The 26,230-nt window shown below is 39.2% G+C and overlaps 1 protein-coding gene across 3 annotated transcripts in view; it reads right to left on the bottom strand.

Annotated features, from left to right (window-relative positions):
• Positions 1 to 26,230, bottom strand: part of CTNNA2 (catenin alpha 2) — a 1,115,426-nt gene that overhangs the window by 775,344 nt on the left and 313,852 nt on the right. For all 3 annotated transcript variants that reach the window (XM_036028216.1, XM_036028217.1, XM_028515274.2), the window contains exon 4: positions 9,930 to 10,096. In XM_036028216.1, coding sequence (XP_035884109.1) covers positions 9,930 to 10,096 — 167 coding nt within the window. The remainder of the gene's footprint in view (positions 1 to 9,929; positions 10,097 to 26,230) is intronic.

Here is a 26,230-nt window from a genome sequence, read left to right as displayed (position 1 = left end):
GTAAGAGGTTGTTGTAAGACTTACAGGAGATAAGAAATGATGAAAAGAAGGTATGTAAATGAAAAATATGAGATAATATGGCCAACTAAGCCCAAATATAAACTAAATAGAAATGGGCAAAATAATTAGAAAATGGTAACTCTCAGGTTGGACTTTTAAAGCGATTCGACACCATGTTACCTACAAAAGCCAATTTAAGCAGTAAGATACATAACGTTGGAATTGAATGAATCCTTCTACACTAATAAATTGGAAACCTCTGATACAGATAAATTCTAAAATACATAAAATGTCAATGTTGATGCAAAAAGAAACAGCGAACATGAATAGACAAAAAATGTTACAGAAATGGAAACAATAGACAAAGACCCTCTACCCCTTTTTTAAAAAAACAAAAAAGAAATATCAAGTAGCAAATTTTTAGCCAATGCCTGGCCTGAATTAAAAGCTCCTTAGACAGAGACACTGACCTCTCTGTTTAAATACTGCTGCATAGCGTCTACCTAAGGAGAAATTTTTTCCTAAATGATTTTGAAGAGGAAAGGCTTCATCTTACTCCTGGAATGTCTACAGATGACAGGGGACACGGATGAAGTGGAAGGGCACTGTGGCCAGGAAACAGGCAGCAGCCTGCTGAGGTGGCCCTGAGGAGGAAGTCAGGGCTGATGGGGAAGGTGTCATGGTAAGGAGAGGTCTGGGAGACCCTGGCCCCTGGATTGGGAAAGTGTACCCAAAAAACTGATAATGGAGCCCTTCAGGAAGCTGACATAGCCTTCTTCCTTCCATCACCCTCATGATCTTAGACTGACTACAGACAGCTGCTCCCTACCCACAGCCAGGCTGGGCGCCTACCAAAGTGAGAACCTTTGTTCAGCCAGGTTTTCCAGCTCTTAGTATTAGGAACCTGTGCATAGGTACAGCTGAAAAGACTAAAACTTCCAGAAAACATGTAAGAATTCCCTCCCTAATTAGTGGGCATAGATATTCACTAATTTTAGGGCATGTCACTTCAACTCGTATAGTCTGGGTCTTCTCAGAGCTTGTTCAAAGCCCACCCTTACTGCTATTCCTAAAGCAAGCCTGCCTGCCACTATTATTTAGTCTACAGACTCCTTCAATTGACCTCTAATTCTCCCAATTTAAATTGCTCTAATTTACTTTGATATAAAGAAGCAGTCTGAGAATTAATTTATTCATTATACTCACAAGGAGCTGGGCAGGCATGGGGGATGGCAGTAGTACTGACTGAGGGGTCTGACCCCTCCCCACCTAGACAGCATGAGCTAGTGCTCCTGTCAACATTCACTGCACACACCAGTGCTTTAAGTCACTCTTGTGATCATCACTTTCTTATTTAAGAGAGCGAGGAAGGGTGGGAAAAAGAGAAGCAGAGAAAATGCTGATGTGAGAGAGAAACATTGGTAGGTGCATTTATTTGTATGACCCTGACCAGGGACCAAACCCACAACATAGGCATGTGCCCTGACCAGGAATCGAACCCAAAACCTTTTGGTTTGTGGGATGATGACCAGCCATCTAAGCCACTCTGGTCAGGGCAAGATAATCATTTCTGTTTGGACAGACTGACCTCATTCCAAGGTCCTACAACTGACACCCAGCAGACTGAATTTCAAGTAACATTGCTGAAACTATTAAGCAAGTCACATGCAACTCCCTTGTTAGGTAGGGTCTAGGTTTGTAACTAAAATAAGTAAGTTTTTGGAAACAGGAGTTGTCCAAGTGAATCAATGAATGTTAGATTCAACATTTAATTACTTGTTTAACCATGTATCTTGGTTTGACCATGGGTGTCCCAGCATTATCATACTTTATCCTTTTGCCTTCTAAAGAGAAACTGACTTTCTTGATTACATTTTATTTTCTTGTTGACAAGTGCAAAACAAATGATTTCATTGGCAAGCAAGAATGATTAAATGCTAGTGTCATTTATTCTTTAAGTGCCATGTTTTATAAAGTACAATGATAATAGAGCTTGATATATTTCCAAAGTTATTTTCAGCCTATGCAAGAAAAATAACACTACCCCAGTGTCACTGAGTACTTAATATGTACCAGATATTGTTCTACATAATGTACATACACCTAATTTTGTCCTTTTTAAAATTTCTGTTTTATGGAGAAGAAACTGAAGTCAGAGCCATGACACATCCTGCTTGAGCGGTCTCACCCCAAGTGAGTGCAGAAGCCTGCCTTAAACCCAGACCGTTGGCTCCAGGGTTCACTTTTAACTCCTCTGCTGCCTCGGTTTCACAGAAAGAATGAGTTTATAAAGCTGATGGGATCTGGCCTTGGACTGTACTGATCAGCTGACATGAGCACTCACTCCTTAAGGGCCTTGCCCCATCTGGTCAGTCCAGGTTCCAGTCATCCTGCCTGTGTAGTAGCTCTACAACGGACCCCTCTTCACTGTACACACTGCCACCGCCTTCGCCCAGCTTTTCTTCCATTCTTGGGCTTGAATAATTTCAATCCTCTTTTAATGTCTCCTTGCTTGGGCTTTCTCCTCTTCTAATTCCTTCTCCACATCACTGCCAAAAATATTCATCTAAATCACAAATTTAATTCTAATACTTAGAATACTACTAATACTCAATGGCTCCCCATAATCCATACATAGAATCCAAACTGTCACATTACCCAGGACACTCTACAATCTGTGCCTCTGTCCAACTGTGTTACTGCCTCTTCTCACCTGACTTCTATGCTCCATCAATACAGAATCACTTATGTTACTGTGAACACCCCAATCCCTTCTCTGGCTCTCCTGCCTTTGTTCTTCCCTTGGTTTGTGAAGATTTCTGCAGTTAAAATATTTTGCCTGACCTGAATCCATCTTCCTTCCGGCAGGGGTGTCCAACCTTTTGGCATCTCTGGGCCACACTGGAAGAAGAAGAGTTGTCTTGGGCTACACATTAAATATACAAATACTAACAAAAAAATGATGAGCACAGAAAAAAGGTTTTAAGCAAATTTATGATTTTGTGTTGGGCCACATTATAGCCATCCTGGGCCACATGTGGCCTGCAGGCTGTGGATTGGACACCCCTGTGGGCAAGAGCACCACATTTCTGAGCAGTGAAATGCTCTTTCTCCAGGCCAGTTATCAAATGCAAATTCATAATTCCTGCCTGCTCTGTGGAAACATGACTCGATTATCTATTTGTTTGTTTTTTATCCTCACCCAAGTATATATTTTTAATTGATTTTAGAGAGAGAGGAAGGGGGAGACGCACAGAGAGAAAGAGAAACATTGATGTGAGAGAGAAACATAGATCAGCTGCCTCCTGTATGTGCCCTTCTGGTGTATGGGACGATACTCCGAACAGCTGATTCATCTGGCCAGAGCTGGCTGGGCCCTTTAAATAGCATTTTCCCCCTTCAGTTTGATGTTAAGCTTTGTCACTGGAGAGTGCTGGACAGGCAACAAAGGAGGACAGAATTTGGTGTTCTGGTGTTTGTTTGGTGTGCTCCCTCAGCAGGTTCTGCTGGGGCAGGGGGGGGGGGGGTGGTAGCATGTAGAATAGCAGGTGGCCAGCAGTTGCCCTCAGCATGGCCCTGGGTGACTGTGGGGTACCTTCAGGGCAACCCCTCTCCATGAGTTTTCTCCAACACCCTAAAGGGCAAATTTCCAGCAAGCTCCATTCACTTGTGTGGCACCTCAGTGACTTTCTTGTCATCCAGTAAACTCAGGGCATCTGGATTTCGGCCCTGGTGGGGAGGAGGGGTGGAGGCTCTCCCCAGAGGGCTCAACCTCAGTCCTATGGGCAGTGGCTACTCCTCATAGCTGCCATTCCTATATTCCTTAGAGTTCTCTCATTACTAGCCAATCCCTCATTACTCTAATCTGCTACTAGAGTCAACTTGCCCTGCTCAAGTTACTATGTAGTTTCACTCTCATTATTGAACAGAATGGTAAGTCCCCCCTGCTCTTTTGATGGGGCCAACTCCTTTCCAATCACCCTCAACACTTATCCCCCAGCCTGTTCAATCTGGTCCAAACAATTGGGAAAAGGAAAGGCAAGTTTTCTTCAGTACAGTGAGACCCAGTCCTGACACTTCCCACTCCCAGCCATATTCCCCTTCCTCATATGATCCTCAATTGACCAGCAATACATGTTGGTTGAACTGGTCTCATCTTTGCTTGGGGGATGGTGAGGAAAAGGAGAAGTTCTGAGAAAATTAAGAAATCAGCACATCCTATTCCCCCTCTACATAATTAACTCGGAGATATATACCTGATTCCAAAGCCAATAGAACTAGCAAGATTGTGGAATTTTTATGTGAGCTATCAGGGAAGAGAATGCCCTCTTTCTTGCTATCTTTAATCTACGAGCATGTAAGGCTGAGAATACTTAGCAGCTACCTTAAGGCTAGGAGAAAAGAGCCAACAGAGGAGAGTACCTCACCAAAGAAAAGGATGTAGAAACCTAATCCTTATCATATTCTGTGCCTTGATCAAGCTTTGCCTGAAGATATTACCTATTGACTTTTAGTTTGTTGAACTAATATATTCCCTTTTTAAAGACCAGGTTAGGTTATAGTAGGCATCCAATAAGTATTTCTTGAAAGGGCAACTGAATGCATAAATAAATTCTGAACAACTCAGCTGCATGAGAGTTCACACAGAAAAGACATACTAAGACCCTGGCCAGTAATTTCTACCATTATGATCAGAGACAAGGATATTTTATACCAATTTTTTACTATTATTCAAACACAAGAGCCACATTAGAGCTGTAAGACCAAATGGGGGACTATCAAAAAATAGTAAGTTATTGAGGATGAACAAGAATATTTGATGCTAACATCACAAAAAGCACAGGAAATATTAAAGTCACCCTGTGTCATCAATGCCCCCAAACAATGGGATGGCAGAAATAGATTTAGCTCTTGGTGGCCAGTAAAAAAACCTGCCTTTCCTGACTAAGGTGTTGCTGTTTTTTGTCTTTCTAATCCACTCTCTACACAGAATCCTAAGACAATCAAGGACATTGTTATGCTAGGACCTCGCCCTAGGATAGAAAAAAAGGTGATCATTTTCTTTGACACACATATGTCTAGATGTGTTTATGTGCAATGCTACCACCAATGCTAAAAACTGACAATGTAATCTGATTACATTAATTCAGAAGCTAGAGAAATGAATATCCCTCTTCATCACTGATTATAACACAGAATCCTTTAAAAGTCTGAAGTGCCACGTGTCAACCTAACACACAATGTCAGTGATTGCAGGACACACCAGGTGTTTGGCAAGGGCAACCTCGACAATGAATGCAATTATCATTCAGGGGTGTTTAAAGACGTCTGATGTGCAAATGAGTACTTTGGCTTTGCTCGGGAACATTGAATTCCCATTTTGGTGATAATTAAGCTTTGAACTATGTCACACACTGTTCCATCACTAGCCTTTGGAATTTGAAACAGGTACAGTAGCAAAAACCACATGCAGCCATGTGAACCCTAAATACAATATGCTCAAAATAGTGTTCCACATTAAAGCACACGCAAATATAAGCACAACAGAACGAGTACCATGATACGGACAACTAGCATATTTGTATGTTAACTGAAGAGAGGAACACATTACTAGCCACAGAAACCTAAGTTTCCAGTAAGAGAATGAAGAGAACCTGCCAAATCGCACCACCCCTTCTGAGTTCCCAACTCTTTACTCATTTTTAGATGGTGAACAATATTTGCTCAGGATTACTTAGCTTGCCAACAATTACTTATCTGGTTTCAGGGCAGACAATGAAGGTGGGTATTTCAGAGACTAACCTGACTATTCTTCATCTACTCAGTGAATTTTTGATGGAGAAACATGAATATGATTCTGATAAGAAGGCAATTTCCACTACATTCCTGTAAGTCACTTAGAAATGAGAAAAAAATCAATATCTGGAAAGAACAGCGATAAAAAAAAGTTGGCATGTGAACTAAATGACAAAAATAAAATATTATGTGTGATGTTTAAAGGGGAAATAGCCATTCACTCGTCACCGAGTAGGAAGCTACGGCACTCACTACCGGGTGTTACTCAAGCTTCAGAGCCAACGGGAAATAGAGTCACTACTATTAGAAAGCATCTGTCACTCTTTTCCTTCATCCATGTTTGATCAGCTATGCAATGAAGAAACTTTTTTTTTTAATTTGGAAAAAGCCTTGAAAAAGTCGTAGATGATAATTCTAACCTCCTCTGTTAAAATAGGAAAGATATTTTCTTTATCCTGAGTTAAAAACAAATAAATTGATCCTAGCAGGCAACACTTGTTTGCTTATGAGAGGATGTGCTTCTATGGAAAAGAACAAAAATGCTGCTAAGAAGAATTATATACCTTGTTTGTTTGCGATGAATTGTTAACACAGTGTCTTTGGTGGGGGCAGGGGAAAAGCCCCATAACGTGAAACCCTGACGGACCTGAACTGGAAGTGTGCCAGGGACCACAGCCTAAGTAATTCAGTAATAGCACCAGAAACTGTAATTCCTCACTAGCCCCACAAGATAGCAACATTTTACCACTGCTCTTCACTACAGAGGCTGCACTCCAAGTAAAACAAATGTGTTGATGATAGCCATTCTGAATTAACAAGTGTTGGTGAGGACGTGGAGAAAGGGAAACACTTTTGCACTGTTGGTGGCAATGCAGACTGGTGCAGCCACTGTGGAAAGCAGTGTGGAAATACCTCAAAAAATTAAAAATGGACCTGCCTTTTGATCCAGTGATTCCACTTCTGGGATTATCTCTGAAGGAACCCGAAACACTAATTTGAAAGGACATAAGCACCTCTGTGTTCACTGCAGTGTTATTTACAATCACCAAGATATGGAAGCAGCCCAAGGGTCCATCGGTAGATGAGTGGATAAAACAACTATGGGGCATTTACACAATGAAATTCTACTCAGCCTTAAAAAAGAAGAAAATGTTACCCCTTGCAACAGTATGGATGGACCTGGAGAACACTATGCTAAGTGAAATAAGGCAGTCAGAGAAAGACAAATATCATATGATTTGATTCATATATGGAATCTAATGAACAAACTCAACTAACAAACAAAACAGAGACGGACTCATAGATGGAGAGTAGATGACAGCTAGTGAGGAGAGGGGTGAGGAAGTGCAGGGATTGAACAAAAAGAATAAAGGACTCATGGACATGGACAGCAGTGTACTGATTACTGAGGGGAAGGAGGATATAAAGGGACTAAATGGTAATAGGAAAAAGCACAAGATTAAACAAAAAATGTGTTATATAGTCTACAATCATTTATTAATTTATTAAATTTATTGGGATGATAATGGTTACCTAAACAGACACTTCTCCCAACAAGACATACAAACAGCCAACAAACATATGGAAAGATGTTTAACTGCAGTAGCTATTAAGGAAATGCAAATAGAAAAACAATGAGAAACCACCTCGCACCTTTTAGGATGGCTATTTCCAACAAGGAAAGCAATTACAAATATTGGAGAGATTGCTGAGAAAAGGAAATCCTCATCCACTGCTGGTGGGAATGCAGACTGGTACAATCATGTTTATTTTCACTACTGACAGTCTGACAAGACTTCTTAATATTGCTAAATTGACCTTTCCATGGGTTTGTGCTAAATCCCACCCCTCCCTTTTTAACTTCCTTTAATCTGCTGTGATGGGAAAAGAATGCAATTGACTCCACATGACTACAGGCTGCAGCTATATCATCACCCAACAGCACTGGTCTAAACAGGTGTGTGGAAAGGCAAGATTATAGGTAGGGACTGGCCCCTGACATCACCTCACGGGCCCAAATTCAATGAGCACTCTCCACACAGGGGCAGTTCAGCCTGTCCCCACTCCCCAAAAATGGCTTAACAGGGCCTCCCACAGCAGAAAGGAGAATGATACATGGGATACAAAGTTAACTTCTTTGCCTCAGTCCTTTTCTCTCCCTAGTAAGGAAGATTGTCCATCTGGGGAAAGATCTATCTTAAACTGTTGCCTCTGAAGACTAAGTAAGTGAAAGGGAGGGAAAGAAAACCTTTTCTTCAACACACTTGGAAACAAAGTTATTTTTTGCTTAAAGGATACATACAGCACAGGCGGGGCAGGGGGAGGGCCAGCCCTCGCTGCAGTCTGCAAGAGGTGCTAGGGATTTTACAATGGCAATGTAGCCGCCCTTTACCCAACACTTACTTTGTGCCGGACTCTGTAATGCACATTTCATAAGAATTTCCTTTATTAGAACCTCACACAACTCTGAGGGCTGTACTATCATTAGGGCATATTAACAGGGGAAGTGTCAGAGATGCAAGGAGGTCATATGGTGTGTTACAACATGGCTAGCAGGCAAGTGGACATCAAACCAAGATTAAACCTAGGTAATCTTACTCCAGTGGCCAAATGGTCAATCATAATGTTTACTTCCTCTCAGTGTCCTCTGAAATAGATAAAGACTCTTCTCATACTGCTCACTTCATCCTATTTGCAAGACCCTTCCCTGGCTCTTGAGGAACTACTCTCCAAGAACATTCTGAGAAAACTCCCAAGCAAGTCCTGCTATGTGTCTCTTTGCTCCTCAGGCACCTGTAATAGAAATCTTAAAGTAATTTGTGATTTATGAATGTGGAGCTCAAGTTGGAGATGCTGAAATATGAGGTTTTTCATAATGGTGCACAATTTATACATAAGTTAGAAATCTTGGCTGTTTTATCAAGATGAACTCAGATAAAATATCCAGCACAAGATTTTTTTGACAGAAAACAGTTGTGGTTTTGGAAATTTCTTTGGAAATTACTAAACAAGCCTGAGATGGCAAGTGAGGGAAGAACAGGCTCTCGTTATTATTCACTTCCCACCTCAGCTGCCCCTCGCTGTTCACTCCACTAACAAAGAAAATGAGCCCATGAGGGTTGGTAACAGGGAAAGTGGTATGTCAGGAATGGCCAGAGCTAGGAGAACTAAGCTGGCAATAGGTTGGTTCCCCAAAAAGAAAAGTGTGCAGTTCACATTCCATCATCTAAGTCCTGAGATCAGTCCAGGGCTGGTACTGATTGTCTAGGGATAAGATCCACCGAGGGCATGGAATAGAGACGATGTTTGTAAGCACTGAAGAGCATCTTAGTTCAACTGGTTGAACCATCTTGATTGCAACTAGATACCAGTCAATAACTAGGAAAACAGAGAAGGGCCCAGCTGTCAAGGACTGGGAATGTTGCCTTGGTCCCCGGTCCAGTAAACTTTATAAACAGAGTAAAGCTCCACTTTCATTAGGAAACAAAAAAGTTAATAGGAACCAAGGACACTTGACAAGCAAGGCACATATAATGCACAATAAGTACACAGTGTCACACCCAACCCAGGAGTGGCAGATGTCACGTGTGGTGTGACAAGATTAATTCCAGCAATGGGAAGTATGATAGGGCTCCTTATTGCCAGCCTAAGATAGGCTCAACATCCATATATCTAAATAAAGCCAAGGCTGGAGAAGGTAACAGAAGATGTTTAACATGTGATCCCCATTAGGATGGGCACAGGTGGTCATCTGGCCAGCTGTCCAGAAGATGGCCAAGTCTACACTACCAATGGACCAGCACTGCTCTGAATTTCAAGACAGGGCCAAGACAGGTGCCCCATGCTCAGCCTCTGTAGCCTAAGTGAATGCAGTTTTGTACTCCAGGAAGTAAGTTTGGAAATCCAAACTCTGTGTTTTGAAAGAAAACAATTCAAGCAAGTCTTCTATAGCTTTTTGATATATTATTGAATATAATTTTAATGTTGGAACAGTTTGGAGATATGCCCCCCAGGGTGAGTGACCAAGTGATCCGGTGAGCACTGAACCATCCTTCACACAGTTCAGGGCTGTAAAATACATGTTCAACATTGCCACCATAGAAAGCAAATTTTGGTAAATTCTATATACGTACAATTTTCAGATGAGATAAAAGTCTCATGACATCCGCCATGTCTGCCAGGATGAGTAAGCGTGTGACAGCTGAGAGCAAAGCCCTTGCCGCCCGCACCATGGTGCCACGCTTGACGGACGAGCACGGGTCATCAGCAAACTCTGAAGAGGCGATGCGCATGGTCTCGCCTGGAAGACAAACACAGGAAGCCTGTGGGTAGATGGGAGGCTCAGAGCCTGGCAGTCCTAATGATCTGTGGATGGACGGTCATTGTTCTCATTGCAAAACTGCCATGACCAGGCAGTCTGTCTGCCACTTCCGACACAGCTGAACCTTTTGAGTCAATGGCATCAGTGCACGTGGGCAGGGGCTGCAGGCAAAACAAGGGGCTCACTTCACATTGAGTATGGAATTATGCTTTTAGCATCAGTAAGAAATATATTTAATTCAATTTGTCTAATAGTTGAGATGAATTTGCCTTTACCTTAATCATTCTCACTCTTCATGTCCCTTGAAACTAATGGCATCTACTAGGCTGCTTGTTGAGGTTACTGACAGTTCAGGTACAAAGCTGCATCTCTGCAGAGGAATGAAACTTAACACTTTGGCTTCACTAACACTGTCTCCTTAATTGAGTTAGACAGTAACAGACTATAGAGATACCCAAATCTAGTCTTCTGATACTCTGTTAGAAACCTCTTTTCTAATATAGAGAACATTTATAAGACAATCAAACTAATCCACAAATGTTTATTAAACATATACTTGTAATAGATATCCTACTGGGCTCTGGAATTACACAGGTGACTGAGAATTCTCTGGTCTCAAGTCACAATCTAATAAGGAAACAGGTTCTAAATCATACCCACAAAGCAATGATTGCAAGCCATGACAAACATATGATTAAAAATACAGGCAAAAGAGAAAAGAAGGTAATTTACTCATTTAGTTTGAGTCTGGGGGGAAGCTGTCAACTTTGATGGGCTTAGAAGAACTAAGAGGTTTATTAGGAATACCATGGCAGGAAGGGCACCTTACTAGATGAACAGGGTGCGAGGCTCTGAAACCTGGACTGGGTGAGGGAACTGTAGTCACAGGGGAGGCACAGTGAGGAAGGGGTACAGGGCAGAGAGGTGCCAGTGCCTGGGATGCTATGGAAGAGATCTGGACTGTGTCCTCAGCAGGGACGGATGTGACATTAATAGACTGCTATTTTAGCCGTGTTACATGAAATAAACTAGAGGGGACAAGGATAGGGCAGAGGAACCAGTTACCAGGGCAAATGCAGCTGTAATGTGAGAGAGTAGTAATGAGGACCTGGACCAGGACAAAGGAAGTGCTAGAGAGAGGAAGGGAATATTAAAGAAACTTGTGTTAGAGAAACAACAGATCTTGGGGTGGATTAGATGTGAAGAACAGAGGCAGAGAAGGTGAAGCTGGTGGTGAATACTGACATAGTACAGTTGGCAGGTACATGTTTGCACAAAGAGACCCCAGGAGTGAGAACAAAAGGGGAACCATGAACTAGGATGAGACCGTACCCTAGTCAATGGGGTGGATGTGCACCCGGGGCAGAGAGGACTGGGAGAAGCATAAAGAAGCTTCAAATAGCAGAGCATATGCAAGGGCACAAAAACTTCAAGAGTAGAGTTAATATGACCAATATTTCATTTAGAGTAAAACAACTTATTCAATATTTTCTTTATAGAAATGATTACTTGCCACCTATTAATCAAAACCTAGCTCATTTAAATAAAGTCAATTATGTCATTATGTGTGTCTGGTAATTTATCCTAAGAAACAAGGGAAAATTTAACACACACACATACACACACACGCACACACACAATCTCTTTCCATGTTATAGGTGGGTCAGAATATAACATAATTTGTTCAGTTAGTGTCATAGTTATTTATATCCTTGCAGCCCTGGCTGGTGTGGCTCAGTGGATTGAGTGCCAGCCTGCAAAACAAAGGGTCATCTGTTTGATTCCCAGTCAGGGCACATGCCTAGGTTGCTTCAGGTCCCCAGTGGGGGGCATAAAAGAAGCAACCACACACTGATGTTTCTTTCCTCCTCTATCTCCCTCCCTTCCCCTTTCTCTAAAAAAAATAAATAAATAAAATCTTTAAAAAAAACTTACAGTGATACTTTCATATGAGTACTTGGGAACTGTGGCCATGGAAAGAAATATATTGTACGGCTGCATTTTTAAAAGAGACTACCATCTATAATGTGCATATAGCTAACAGCAATTATTCTTTATGCCTATGCACAAATAGCTTGATATACATCAACAGACAGAGAGAAACTTAAAAATCCATTACCATGCTGACACAATGGTGAATTTTCAAGATGCATGGCCCTAGAGGACTAAATAAACTTTAAGATACAGGCTGGTAGTTAGAAGATACATATTCAATCCAAGTGTCTCACCCTTGTCACAGACTTACATAAATTTCCTCCTCCTCCCCAGATCCTCAGAGAAGACTCATTAGCCAATTGCTATGTGGTCTGGAGGAGACTAGTTCATTCCCACTCTGTACAGAGCAGCTAGAAAGAACATTATACACCAATGAAATATTGAGAGGATCACCACAGATAAATGATTAAGTGGAATGGATTTACTTTTTTCTTTTAAAAAAAAGGGAGATTGCCCTGATTGGCATGGCTCAGTGGGTTGGGCATTGTCCTGCAAAGCAAAACATGTTGGTTTGATTCCCAGTCAGGGCACAAGCCTGGGTTGCTGGCCCGGGCCCCCACTAGGGGCATGTGAGAGGCAACAGATTGATGTTTCTCTCTAGCACATGGACGTTTCTCTCTCTCCCTTCACTTTTCTCTAAAAATAAAATAAAATTATTTAAAAAAAGAAAGGGGAGATTTACAGTATTCTGTACATGAAGCTAGGGAACCACTTGGGTGATCCCAAATTCTGCAGATGAAATTTATGAGAGCCATAGCTTGAGGAAGAGCAGTGGCACTGTGGAAGGGTGACTCTCAGAACAAAGGCGCCTCCTCTCAATGTGTGGGGGACCATGACTGATCCAACTAATTTTCAAGTTCAGGTTTCCATATAAAGGGTCATTATAATGGCACTCCAGATTCTGACCATTTATTTGGTCAGCAATATTGCTTCAAAGCCAATGGGTGCCACATATCAGTACAAAACTCTCAACTTGGGGCCCACAGCAGCAGGCACCCCTGAAAGCAGCTTGGGAGATAATAACATATCTGAAAGAGAGAAAGAGAGAGAGAGGTGGGTGGTGGGGAGAGAGAAGAGGCCCACATTAATAAATGTGACTCTGCAAAGAGAAATCTCATGCTAAATTCTGAGATTTTTCTTTGATAAATAGATGATTTCATTCAATTTAAATTAAAGCTAAAAGCTCATTTTAAGCAGAGACAAATAATGTCATGTTATTAAAGATTTAAAAGGAAAGGCAACCCAAAGTTGGCTATAACTTGAATGAATTTTATGCCCCTATAGTTTTAGGATTACTGAATTAAAACATAAATCTATATCACAAAATGATAAGTGAGTTTATTAGCATAAAATTAGCTATTTTCCCAGGGAAATTGCTTTTTCTATAATACCAAAAATTTTAGCTAAGAAGTAGCATACATGTATAGGAGAGGGAAGGGAGCAGTGAAGGGAGGAAAATAGATCCACCTGTTTCTTTTATAGTGCCTGCCGTGTTCCATCTTCCTCATGGCTTTACAGGCCTAAGCTCACAGCACTGTTTCTATGCTAAAGCTCTGGGCTGCTCTAGCAAAGTTACCTCTGCTGGAAATAAGAAAAAGTTAACATATCCAAATAAGTGGCTGAAGGGAAATAACAATTAATATATATATGCTTCTATACAAAGACTTATTAGACAAGTATTATTCTAAAAGCTTTATATGTATATATATGCATACACACACACACACACACACACACACACATATATATATATAAATAAATTCAAGGATTTAGAAATGTACTGTTAAAGTCACAAAGACCTAGGGTCACATCTCAACTCCACCCCAGCCATTAATAAACATGTGAGCTTGGCAATGAATCGACCTTTGTGTTTCAGTCCCCTCAACTGTAAATTAAGGGTGGGATGATGACAGCTGCCTTATGGACTGCACTTCAGGGATAAAAGTTAGAGATGATACATTACTGTCATCAATGCCACTGCCCCACTATCACTGCAAACCCTCTCCAGTACAAGGATTATGGGTGAACTGGTTAAAGGATGAAAGTATATTTTTTGGTTGATTCCACTCCTCATGTACATAACAATTTAGAAGCAGGAGAACATCTGCCCCAAATATGCTTATGGCTTATTGCTTTAAGTCAGAATATACATCCCTCCCCTAGTGCTTGGTTTTCAAATCAGTGATTGTTCTGGTTCTTATGCTACCCTAAAGGCATTAGGATGGATAGATAATATTGCATAAACTTGAGATAATATCAATGCAAACATGGAATGAAGCAGAACCATAGTAATAAATAAAAAGAGGGATGACATGCAGACGACAGAGTGTCAGGAGCAGACAAGTCACTTAGGAAGCAGATCATGAACCAATGGCATGAATGTCACATGTCTCATTCTATGACAGGCAGCCCTGCATTCAGTGTAAGCAATCTTTAAACATTTGGCAAATGAACCACTGAAAGACTGTGAGAAGCAAGAAAAAAGTGAGGTTCAGAGAAGGCAGAGTGAAGGCATGGAAAACTCAGACAGTAGATGGTTCTAGATGCTGACGAGGGTTTAACTTCTGCTGTCTTTGCATTCTTTCAGCAATGGGAGGCTCTGGGCTTGTCCCCTCAAATTAAAAGCTAGCAGAGCTACAGTGAGAAAGGAAATGGGGAAAAACACAAGACACAGAGCCAATGGAATGAAATAATCAGAACTAGAGTAGATTAAGACCTATGAAGCCAGATAGGAAAATTACGATGTTTCTACCATACTCTGTGTGGTAATTTACGTTGTCAATATTTTTATTATAAAATAAAGATTATTCCTTTTTGAGAACTGAAAAATACAGATAATTAAAGAGAACCAGATAGCATACACTATTCCAGGAACCAAAGACAACCCCCAGGGGACATTTGATGAGCTCTCTTCTAGAAAGTTCTTTATACCTACACTTTTAAATAGTAGTTATAATATGTAATATAACTGCATATTCTCCTTTGTCTAATCGCATATATTTTCCTTTGTCTAATTACATAAGTTATATGGCATATAATCATTAACATTCTTGCAATTTCCCTCATTACAGAGTTCCTAGAGGAAATGAGAGAAAAAGAATGAGAAGTTCCAAACCTCTTTGCGAAAGTTTTTTCCCTTTTCACAATATCCCATGTCTGCCTCAGAACCTTTTTCACACATATTTTCCTCAAGGTACAAATCTTAAAGGATACTAAGAAACAGATTCTATACAGCAATGCAAGACATTGCAGTCTGTTTTTAGAGAAGAAAACAAGATTGGTGGAGTATATTACCTGACCACAGTTTTGCAGTCTTCACTAATTCTGTTCCCTAAACCACATCATTACTGAGCCACACACTCCCAGTGCAGGAATAACTGAATTTTAGGATGGTAATTGAGTAGAAAGTGGACATCTCCTGAATGTTTTATCACTTTGATTATGTTGTAGATTCTGTAAGGCAATGTGATGCTTGAAAGCCCCTTACTGCTATGGTTAGCTAGTTTTCAAAGCATGGTGGGAAAACACTGATGTTCCTTTGAGATAAAGCAAACTAAAATGTTAAATGAATGGTCCATGTGGAAAATGCCACAGAAGTTACTATGTTATCAGAGACAACATTACATCATGCCTCTTGGTTCCTTTTCAGAAGACACAGGGGAGCACTCCTTTGAGAAGAATCACACAGAACTGGGTGATATACAGCAAAGGATGAGTTGAGCAGGCGTTGATGAAGCCAAGGGCCTCTGAACTCACCACATTACAAACAGTGAGGAATACCCTGTTTGAGGCTGGTTCCTGCATCCAAAGGATGGTGCCATGAGGTGATTCAAGTTTTCTTTCATTTTAAGATTCTATGAGGTGTGTCTATTTGGAGTTAATATATTGATATGTGCTCTCTGATATCATTCCTAATAAGTAAATTTCTCTTTTATTTAGAATTCACAGTGTGCAAAGGTCTGTTCCAATAGCCTTACATGGTTTAATTCAATTACTGGGCAATAAAATAAATACTTACACTGTTACCATTTATACCAAAGGAAACAGAAAAGAGAATTGGAAGCTTACTTAGCTAAGGTCAAACATCTGGTAAGTGATTCTGGTGGGAACCAGAATCCAAAGCCAGTCTGGCTTCAGAGTCTATGCTTTTAACAAGAGTGCTTTAGAAATATCATTAAATTCTACTTACTATACTAAACTTGTCTATTTACATATCTCTGTGTGGACCTATAATATGAGTTGAAGGCTCATATATTATTTTATTTGGTTAGTGGAGTATTTTAAGGAAAAAAGGGAGAGGAGAAGGGAGAGGAGAAGGGAGGGAGGGAGGGAGGGAGGGAGGGCAGAGGGAAGGAAGGAAGGAAGGAAGGAAGGAAGGAAGGAAGGAAGGAAGGAAGGAAGGAAGGAAACTGAATAAACAAAGGCATTTCTTCACTTATCCTCAGGCTCCCCCCACTCCCTGGCAGGGCTGATTTATGACTGTCTGTGCCTACATATTCAATACTTTTCAGTCCTCACCCCTTTCCCAGGACTGTAAGCATGGTCAGGGTGGGGACCATAACCATAGCATATCAATTCTTTACTCCTAGTATTTTTTAACCCACATTTGACAAGGTACATTTACTTCATTATTGGGAGGGGCAAAAGAAGACCTTCCCCGTACCTTACATTTAAAAATATATCAAATTAATGCTGAAGCAGGGAGAGAGGACAAAAGTAATCCTGAATGCTACACACTTCACCATAATAATCTGAATATTTTCTTTCTTTTTTTTCCGTTGAACTTGTATGTTCAGCAAATGGCCTGGGAGCTATAACACTGAGAAAGGCAAGTGCTAGTAGAAGTAAGCAACTCCCTCATTTCTCCTTAGTTTTGTGATCAAGAGGAAAGAACCATTAAACGTTTTTGGAAATAATCAAGCATTTGAGAGAGCAATGAATGCATTTCACCCCAGGGTGGTTAGGGCTCAAACTCATGATTAGGGGAAATGATTGACAATCAAAATTTTCCAAGAGTTAGGGATGATGACAGCATTCATGTATTTTCTCAAGCAAAATCTGCATTAAATAAGCCACCTCATGCAGACCCTCTTGTTTCCAGCACTGAATAGTTCAGATGCTTCTGTTACCAACATGCTAGATATCTGTGGCCTACATATGTGAAATTCAGAAGACAGCCTTATATGCTTATGTTTTTTAAAAGCACATATTATGTGCCCTGGCTGGCGTAGCTCAGTGGATTGAGCGTGGGCTGTGACCAAAGCATCACAGGTTCACTTCCCAGTCAGGGCACATGCCTGGGTTGCAGGCCAGGTCCCCAGTGGGGGCCATGAGAGAGGCAACCACACATTGATTCTCTCTCTCTCTCTTTTCCCTCCCTTCCCCTCTCTAAAAATAAATAAATAAAATCTTTTAAAAAATGCAAAGTTTTAAAAAAAAGCACATTATGCAAACCACATCAAAACCATGAAAATATTATAAAATGAGAATGCTGCTTTTTCCTCTGTCTTTCCACCAAGGGTAGTCTGTGGCAGAGAACTCTATCTTTCTTCATTTTTCCAAGGAGATCTCTGAGCAAATGGGACATGACATGGGAAATAGGAGAAGGCTGATGGACCCACTGTCTCTGAAGTGATTGTGAGACTGGAGAGTTTCTGACCTGGGTAGGCCCTCCTCCTGCATCATCAACAGCTCACTCTCCTCACATAGATAAAGACACAGAAGCCAAGTGGAGAATGACTGATGGATGGAGGTCAGGCAGCTGGGTGAGGCCAGTATCCCAGGTTCCTTGCATCCATATTAGGGGCTCTGGCCACAGCCCCAGAATGTTTGGGAGACCAATAAAGCATGATGTGACACCAGCAAATTAAAACTTCTTTCTCAGCTATTAACATCCCCAAATAACTGCCATGGCTGGTGTGGCTCAGTGAACTGAGCATTAGCCTGAGAACTGAGAGGCTGCCAGTTCGATTCCCAGTCAGGGCACACGCCTGGGTTGCTGACCAGGTCCTTAGTGTGGGGTGTGTGAGAGGCAGCTGCACACTGATGTTTCTCTCCCCTTTTCTTCCCTTCACATCTCTCTAAAAATAAATAAATAAAATCTTTTAAACCCCCCCAAATAACCATGTGATCTTGTTTCAGCCCTACCTCAGGGGCTTGAGTGGCTCTGAAGAGCAAGGTGCATCCTCATTTGGTCAGTCCCAGGATTCTTTAACAAAGTGGGTGACTGAATCCATCCCAATGCAATTTTTCCCATATCAAGATATGTTCAGTATGAAAAGTACTATGAATGTCAGTCACTGATGATTAAGTGTATTGAATGTTATGAGCTATTAAACATAGTTAGAGACAGTAATGCGCCACCTTGCAGAAGGCACAGATCATTAAGCATATGGATTTTAAATATTTCAGCTGTAGCCTTTTCCTGGGTTGGGAGGAGAGGGTATAACGTAATTTTGCATTGTTGTAGCCAGGAAAATCATTAAGCTGCAATATGGCATACTTCACAAATGAGGGTCTTCACAAAGACCCGTTAAACATACAATACCAGGAGTCATATTCCATAAAAGGGGATTATTGCCCTGGGCTCGAGTACAGTGGAATACCCATAACTTGGAAACAATAAACAGTAATATGCTAAGCATGAGAGAAACATGGGAGTACAGAAGATAAATACAGAACCCAATGTCACAATATTTTTATAAATTAAGACAAATATTGATGAACATGTAAATGTTTATTGTGCAATGAAAGTTGTTTCTGAAATAAGTATACTATATCAAAAATATACTATTGTAAGAAATTGAAGCAGACTATGTCATTCAAATCCTAAAATCTAACCATATGGGTTGTTTTTTTTTTTTGCTTCCAACCAGTAAGGAAAATCAGTCTTCTCCATGGACATAACTTAATTGAGCTTTAATTTATAGCACTGTTTACCAGGTTCATGATACCAATTACTTGGAACACTTTTTGCTTTGTTTCTAGTTTTTAGAATGTGTGGAAGAGTTTTCTATCCATAATCAACTCTTCTCATTATGAGGATAGTTTCTGTGTTTTCATTTAGCTAGAGACTACTTTAGAAAAAGTTGCCTATTTTACAGTCTGGCAATTTCAAGCATAGTTTATTTGCAGTTTATATGGTGCAGTTCATATAATGTGCCTTTATTTATGCTTCCTATGTGCTTTTCTTTGCATTTATTAGTCAGCTGATATGAAATCAGTGGTGCAAGCATTTTTTAGTTGTACTAATGACAAATTTGAAATACCATAGTAACATGCAAATATATTTGTACACAGAGTCTCAATATAGCCCTTTTTTAAAGGGTATAAAAAAGCTTAAATTATATGGACTAATTTGGGGATAGTCAGCTGTGAATTTGTAAAATCTTAACAGAAACAGAAGGTACTAAGAAAAATAACTGTAGTGGTAAATGCAGCAAATCAAACTCAAGAGTCAGTAGTCCCAGCTTCTGGTCTGGCCTCTGCACCTAGTTGGCTGCATGACCTTGAGCAAGCCATGTAAGGCTCTTGATACTTGTCTTCCTTTATTCCTCTAATGGGTAGCTTTAGCCGTGTCTCTGAGAGATGGCAGAGACAGCCTACACACTGCCACCCGCCAAGCTCCCTGGTCGATTGATAAAGGGCAAAGTATAGAAGAGAATGTCCCAGACACAATGCACTACTCATTGTTAATTAGCTCCTGGTCCCATACTGGACAGGTCTGGAACAAACAGTGATATTTCAGCATCTCTCTCTATCCTCTTACATCAAGCCCTAAATGAAAGTGGTATTGAGGGCTCTAGGGCCCCTTTCCCGTGGGTGATTCATTTTCTCTAAGGTATCCAAAGGAAAGAAATCCCACCTTATCATACCAGTGTCATAAAATTAGAGGGAATAACAGAGAAACAAAAGAGAAAATCAGTGCATTTTAACCTTTACTTTCCTTCCATTGGAAATGTGAACCACTAGCTCTGTCAAAATCATGTATAATATCCAAAATGTCAGGAAACAAAGGACAAAATTATTTTTTTAATTTTCTAATTAAATTTACAAATAATATGCTCAATGTTTTTCAACTTCCAGACATCATTTCTTCTAGAGAACATAAAAACTTAAAGCAATAAATCAATTGTTCAACTGAAGAAAAATTGGATAAATGCACTAAATAAAAGTAGGATTTTGGACAGTCTTTGGTCAGTTGGACCCATCCTCAGGCTCCAGTGCCAGCCTCAGTCTTCATGCCTTTTGCAGGCCTGCTCCCAAGCAAAGGGGGGCCCAGTCTGTACTTCTTAGTGTTTATTTCTTTTAAAGCATAAGAGGAAATTTTACCAGGTTCAATTCCCAGCCAGGGTACATTCCTGGGTTGCAGGCCATAACCCCCAGCAACCGCACATTGATGTCTCTCTCTCTCTCTCTCTCTCTCTCTCTCTCTCTCTCTCTCTCTGTCTCTCTCTGTCTCTCTCTCTCTCCCCCTCCCTTCCCTCCCTAAAAATAAATAAAAATTTTTAAAAAAGAGGAAAATTTTAATAAAATATTGAAAAATTGCCCCTACATCCTTGCCGGTAAAGATAAGTGTGCAGCTCCTTAGTAAACATACTACTTTCTACAAATTAATAAGCTCATGTTGAGAGTATGAATTTAACTTCCCATGTAGGTCTGCCTATAGAGAGAGAACATTCTGATCATGCTGAAGTTAGTATTCCACTCTGCACGACAGCATAATGATTAATAAACTAATACAGAATTTTAAAGCAACTATTGATACATGATATTTAAATTTTACATCACCTGCATATTACTGAGATAGAGAGATCGAATAGCAATTGCCCTGGGGCACTGCTGGGAGATGTCTGTGCTAAGTATGGGAACTAGTTTTGAACAATGAAGGGAAGTTGATCTTCACATCAAAAGAAGTTTAAAGGAAAGGTCAGGAAAGAAAATACTGATGTCAAAGAACCTGTTGGTATGAAGAATTTAAGAGACAGAGGCCAAAGCTTTATGAAGCACTACCTGGTTTAACATGCAATTTTTTAAGCCATCTTCAGATAGTGTTTATGAAATAAGAAGTCAGTCATCAAGGCACATTGGACAGGAGACAATGGCAGCCCAGGCTGATTTGGTCTGAGCCCATGCAAAGGTCACCACCTGGTTACCTGGGTCCTAGGCTGTTACTAAAATGGAAAAAGAGGCCGGTATGAACCTACCATGCACCCTTTCCAAGATGCCCTACAAAAACAATGGGCAGTTTACTATATTTAGTTCTCAAGACAGATTGTAGGTTCAATAATTTTTAATAGACCCATTTGTTATTTTCACACAATTCCAAGTTAAAGACTCTTTTCAGCTATAAATGCACGGACATGCAAAAGCTTGTGACATAAACCCCCACCAAACGTGCCCTATTTAAACACTCCAGCCAAGCCTTTGCAGGAAGAGATGGCAAAGCCAGTAAATGGAACCATTTACAGAATTTAGCCTTAAGGTTTCTTTTGCTTCCTGGGCTGCTACACATTCTAATTACATTTGAGAATCCCCAAACCTACTTATTTTCAATAATCAACAGACGCAGACTGAAATCGTTTCCAAAAATGGCAGCATTGCAAAAAGCTATTGGTCCCACTCTGTGTGGATCTCAATGTAATTAATGTTACCTCTCACTTATAGTCGCCTTTAGCTCATCTCCTTCTTTCCCAGAGACTATGAATAGGCAACTACATGATCTCAAGAGCCCTTTCCAATTTTGGAAACTAATGCAAAATACAATAACAGCTATTATTTATAAAATGCCTACTGTGTACCAGACACAATGTTAAGCACTTTACATATATTATCTTACAATAGATGGATAACATTATCCTCCATTTCAATGATAAAAGAAATTATGGCTTAGCTTAAAAACACATCGATTGCCCAAAGTCAGCTTTAACTCTAGGATTTGAATCTAAGGCTGCTGGACTTAAAGTCTGTGATCTTATAAACCTTGATGGTTCAAGCCAAAGGTCTACTGAAAAAAAAAATCTAAAACACAATATAGTGATGATAATGATGATAATAACAGTGATTATAGCTAATCCTGACATAATGCTTATTTAATGTCACATACTGTTCTAAGCAGTGCATTTACTCATTTAACCCTTATGAAAATTCAGTGAGGTAGGTATATTCCCATTTTACAGATAAGAAAATTGAGTCAATAAAGATTAATTAATTGTCAAAGGCTAAAATAGCTAGGTAACAGAATAAGGATTTGAACCTACAAAGTCTAACTACAGATTTTGGGATTTAACCAATTCTCAGATAATGTACATGGTTACATGTCAAACACAAAGAAAACAAAAATACAGTGACAAAAATATGGTTATAACAACAATAATAGGGTTAAAACACTGATGGCAAAAGTCCATGTCTTCAGTTATGTTGTGGCAGTGTTGTGAAACTGATCTTTAAAATAAAATTGGACACTAAAGTAATGCCCTCATGTACTGTAATTTTAAAGAACTAGGACAATATTTAAACAAAAATTATGAGAGGTAATAAAGTAGGAAGGATATAGAAAGGGAAGAGAGCCTGCACCTCTCCCTGTAAAATCAGACATTAAGCACTCATGCACATTGTGATTCCTGGATGTCCAACCAACGATACTGTGGCTACCATGTGATCAACCTCAACTCCTTTTTCTCCTAATTTAGAGACAACTTCAGAAACTTCTTTATCCTGCAAGCAGTCAACTTTCCACAAGTAAGCAAAAACAGGACTTACTTTAGATGGTAAAGTTTAGCATTGCAATGCCTCCTCCAGCCACCGTTTCTTCATTAGAAATGTAGATACATCTAAAGGGCTGCTGACTGAGCATAAAAAGGATATGTATTTTTTTAGGGGTTCATCAAAACAACAACAACCTCACACAGTCAACAGTATGGTGATTACCAGATGGAAATGGGGGTGGGGAGAGGTAGAAGAGGATAAACGGGGATGAATGGTGATGGAAGGAGAAATGACATGGGTGGTAAACACAATACAATATACAGGTGACGTATTATAGAGTTGTATGCCTTAAATCTATATCATTTTTTTAAAGATTTTATTTATTTTTAGACAGAGGAGAAGGGAAGGAGAAAGAGAGGGATAGAAACACCAATGTGTGGCTGCTTCTCACGTGACCTGCCACTGGGGACCTGGCCGGCAACCTAGGCATGTGCCCTAGATTGGAACCCATATAATTTAATAATCAATGTAACCCCAATAAATTCAATTAAAAGTTAAAAGACCTGGAACTTTTTGGGAAATAAATAAAAGCACAGCTGATAGTAGAAGAAGAAATCAATAATCATCTATAAAGATTAATCTGCTTTGAACCTATTATGCACATATATGTACAATAATTATAAACCAAAATAAGCAACAATAAATAACTAACACTTCATCACACAACAGATTTAATCCTTTGAATTCTCACCTTCTTAAAAAGTACGCAGTTGGCATTTCCCACTGTTAATTTAATATTATCTATTAGCTGCCTTCAATTAGAATTTGTAACTCCTCTCAGTCTTAGGCTTATTAACCTTTACACATGGCAACTAAAATTAAAAGTGAAAATGTTAATAGTATTAATACTCTTCTAGCAAAATATTAAGCAATAAATTATCCATAGGACAAGCTCTTAAAATAATTGTGTTTTGTCTCTGAAAGCATACCAGTGAAGAATCTGGGCTCAGACTTCTTGAGCTTAAGTTCTAGTTCAGACATATCTTTTCCCTTGTCTGACCTTGTGCAAATTACTTAACCTTTCTAAGATCATCATTAAAATGAATAAAATCACAAGCCATGTCAAAAATCTAGTGAAAAAAAATAAATGAGAGGATGTTAAAGACTGAATAGCAACAAATATTATTTTCAAGACACATTTAAATGCATGTAAAACACAGCAAACATCCTTATTAATGGGTAATACCTGAGCAAAAGAAAAAAATTGCAGCCTTGAAATCAAATGGCAAATTGATTCTGGAGCATTGACAATCTTAGTTATCTTCAATCTCAATAGTTAAGAGGTTGGTTCTAATGACCACACATGGAAAAGAAGAATGTCTTGACCCTTACAAGGAGTAGGACTCTAATGTTGTCCACCACAAAATAAATTTGGATTCTTCAAGTGTTGTATTGGTGAAAATAATAACTAGAAAAATAATTATGTGTCCCTTGGCAACAGAAATGGAAAAAAAAAACAAAAGAAGAACAACTGCTATACCAGTTTTAAGAAAATAAGGTGGTTTCATTTATAATAAATAATGATATTCTATAACCAGAGTGCTATCCTCATGTATTTGTAGGAAACTGATTTATACTACTAGTATATGCTGGGAATAAGATCAGAGAAATTATTTTAAATATGGTTTCAGAATGCTGGTGTCTTGGGGTCCCTATCAGAAGTGAAATCAAATGTTTTTGGAAGGAAGCATAGGGCTCTCTCAAATAAGACTTCATAAAAAATGAGTATACATTTCAATATAGAACACTACAGATGTGCTGAGTGGCAGAATAATGATCTTAAAGAACTTAGTAATAAATTAAAGAAATTAATAATTAAAGAACTTCAGATAATGGAACTATAATATATAAAATATACAATAAATATTTTAAAGTATTTATAGAAATAAAAATTTGAAAACACAAATTAAGAAAATAATGACCTGAGCCAATTAATTTTTCTTTAAATAACAAAAATTAAATCTCAAAGGCAAGACTAAATAATAGATTAGATACAACTAATAAGAAACCAGTGAAGCGGAAGATAGCTGAATTTACCAAAACAAAACACAATAAAAAACCATATAATCAAAGAAATTACACATAAGCAAAATACATGCATAGATAAGTTTTCTAATATAAGTGTAATCAGAGTTAAAAGCAGAGGGCAAAGAGAATGAAGTTCTGTGTGAGGTTCTTGTGAGGTCATGGCTGAGAATGTTCCAGATTTCAATAAATGCATGAATCCTCTGATTCAGAAGTGCAAGATACACCAACTAAAATAAATAAAAGGAAGTCCACATCTGATCATTTCATAGTGAAACTGAAGACAATGAAAGTCAAACAAAGGATCTTAGTGTAGCTAGAAGAAAGACAGAACAACTAGAAGAAATTGTATTGATAGCATCCTTCTCAATGGCAAAATGAAAGCATAGTATTTTCAGCATATTAAAAAAACAGGCAAACTATAAATATACATCTAGCTAAAATATTTAACTAAGGGCAAAATGAGAGTTTCAAAAAATATGAGACAGCTTAATGCCAAGCACCTCTACTAAAGGAAACATGAAAATGTATATATATCATGAAGAAAGACTGAGATTCAGAGAGAATGAATTTAAAAGATTAATGAAATAATATGTATAAATAACTTACCCCAGTTTGTGGCTAGTCCACAGTAAACAATACAATATGGTACCAAGTAATAATACCAATAGTGGTGGTGACACAGCAGACGTAGCAGTCACTTGTATAGTATATTTTCTAGAAAGATGTCTAATGATGGTTTTATGGCTTATAGTCTCTAACTTTCACATTATACCTAATATCAGCAGTGGGAATCTATCCTACCAACATACATGTGACTTCAACATCTAACCTTGCCTTCATCTGAAATTTAGATTCTGAGTGGAATTCATGTCAAAACTACCAATTTGATCTCCTCAGTATTTTAAGTATTTACACAGTCCCACAATTTCTAAAGCCATTATCCTAACCAAAACTCTTAGCATAATACCCAAAACTTTACAAGAGTTCCCAGCGAGTCCCGGTTTCTATGCTTATACCCTTTCTATCCATCCAATGCTCATCAGCAAAAATTGTCACTAGTCATATCATGAGAACACTATTATAATTATTAATCAGAGTACATTCTTACATTAAATCAAGAACTCTAATATATAGTTTTAAGAAATTCTACCAATTATCCTCCCCCTTATCCATTAGTCAGACATAGCCTCTTAGTGCTTTGGTTTATACTACACTCTGGTGTGGAAAACCTTCTAGCTTTTGCTAAAGCATGACACTCTACTTTCTGCCTTCACTCTCCCGCTCTGCTTTCTCTACCCATCACCTGCCTGCAGTCTTTTTTTC

Source organism: Phyllostomus discolor, chromosome 6, assembly GCF_004126475.2.
Source record: "Phyllostomus discolor isolate MPI-MPIP mPhyDis1 chromosome 6, mPhyDis1.pri.v3, whole genome shotgun sequence".
NCBI classification, from domain to species: domain Eukaryota; kingdom Metazoa; phylum Chordata; class Mammalia; order Chiroptera; family Phyllostomidae; genus Phyllostomus; species Phyllostomus discolor.
Note: the sequence above shows the minus strand (reverse complement) of the source record. Positions and strands in the feature narration are given on the sequence as shown.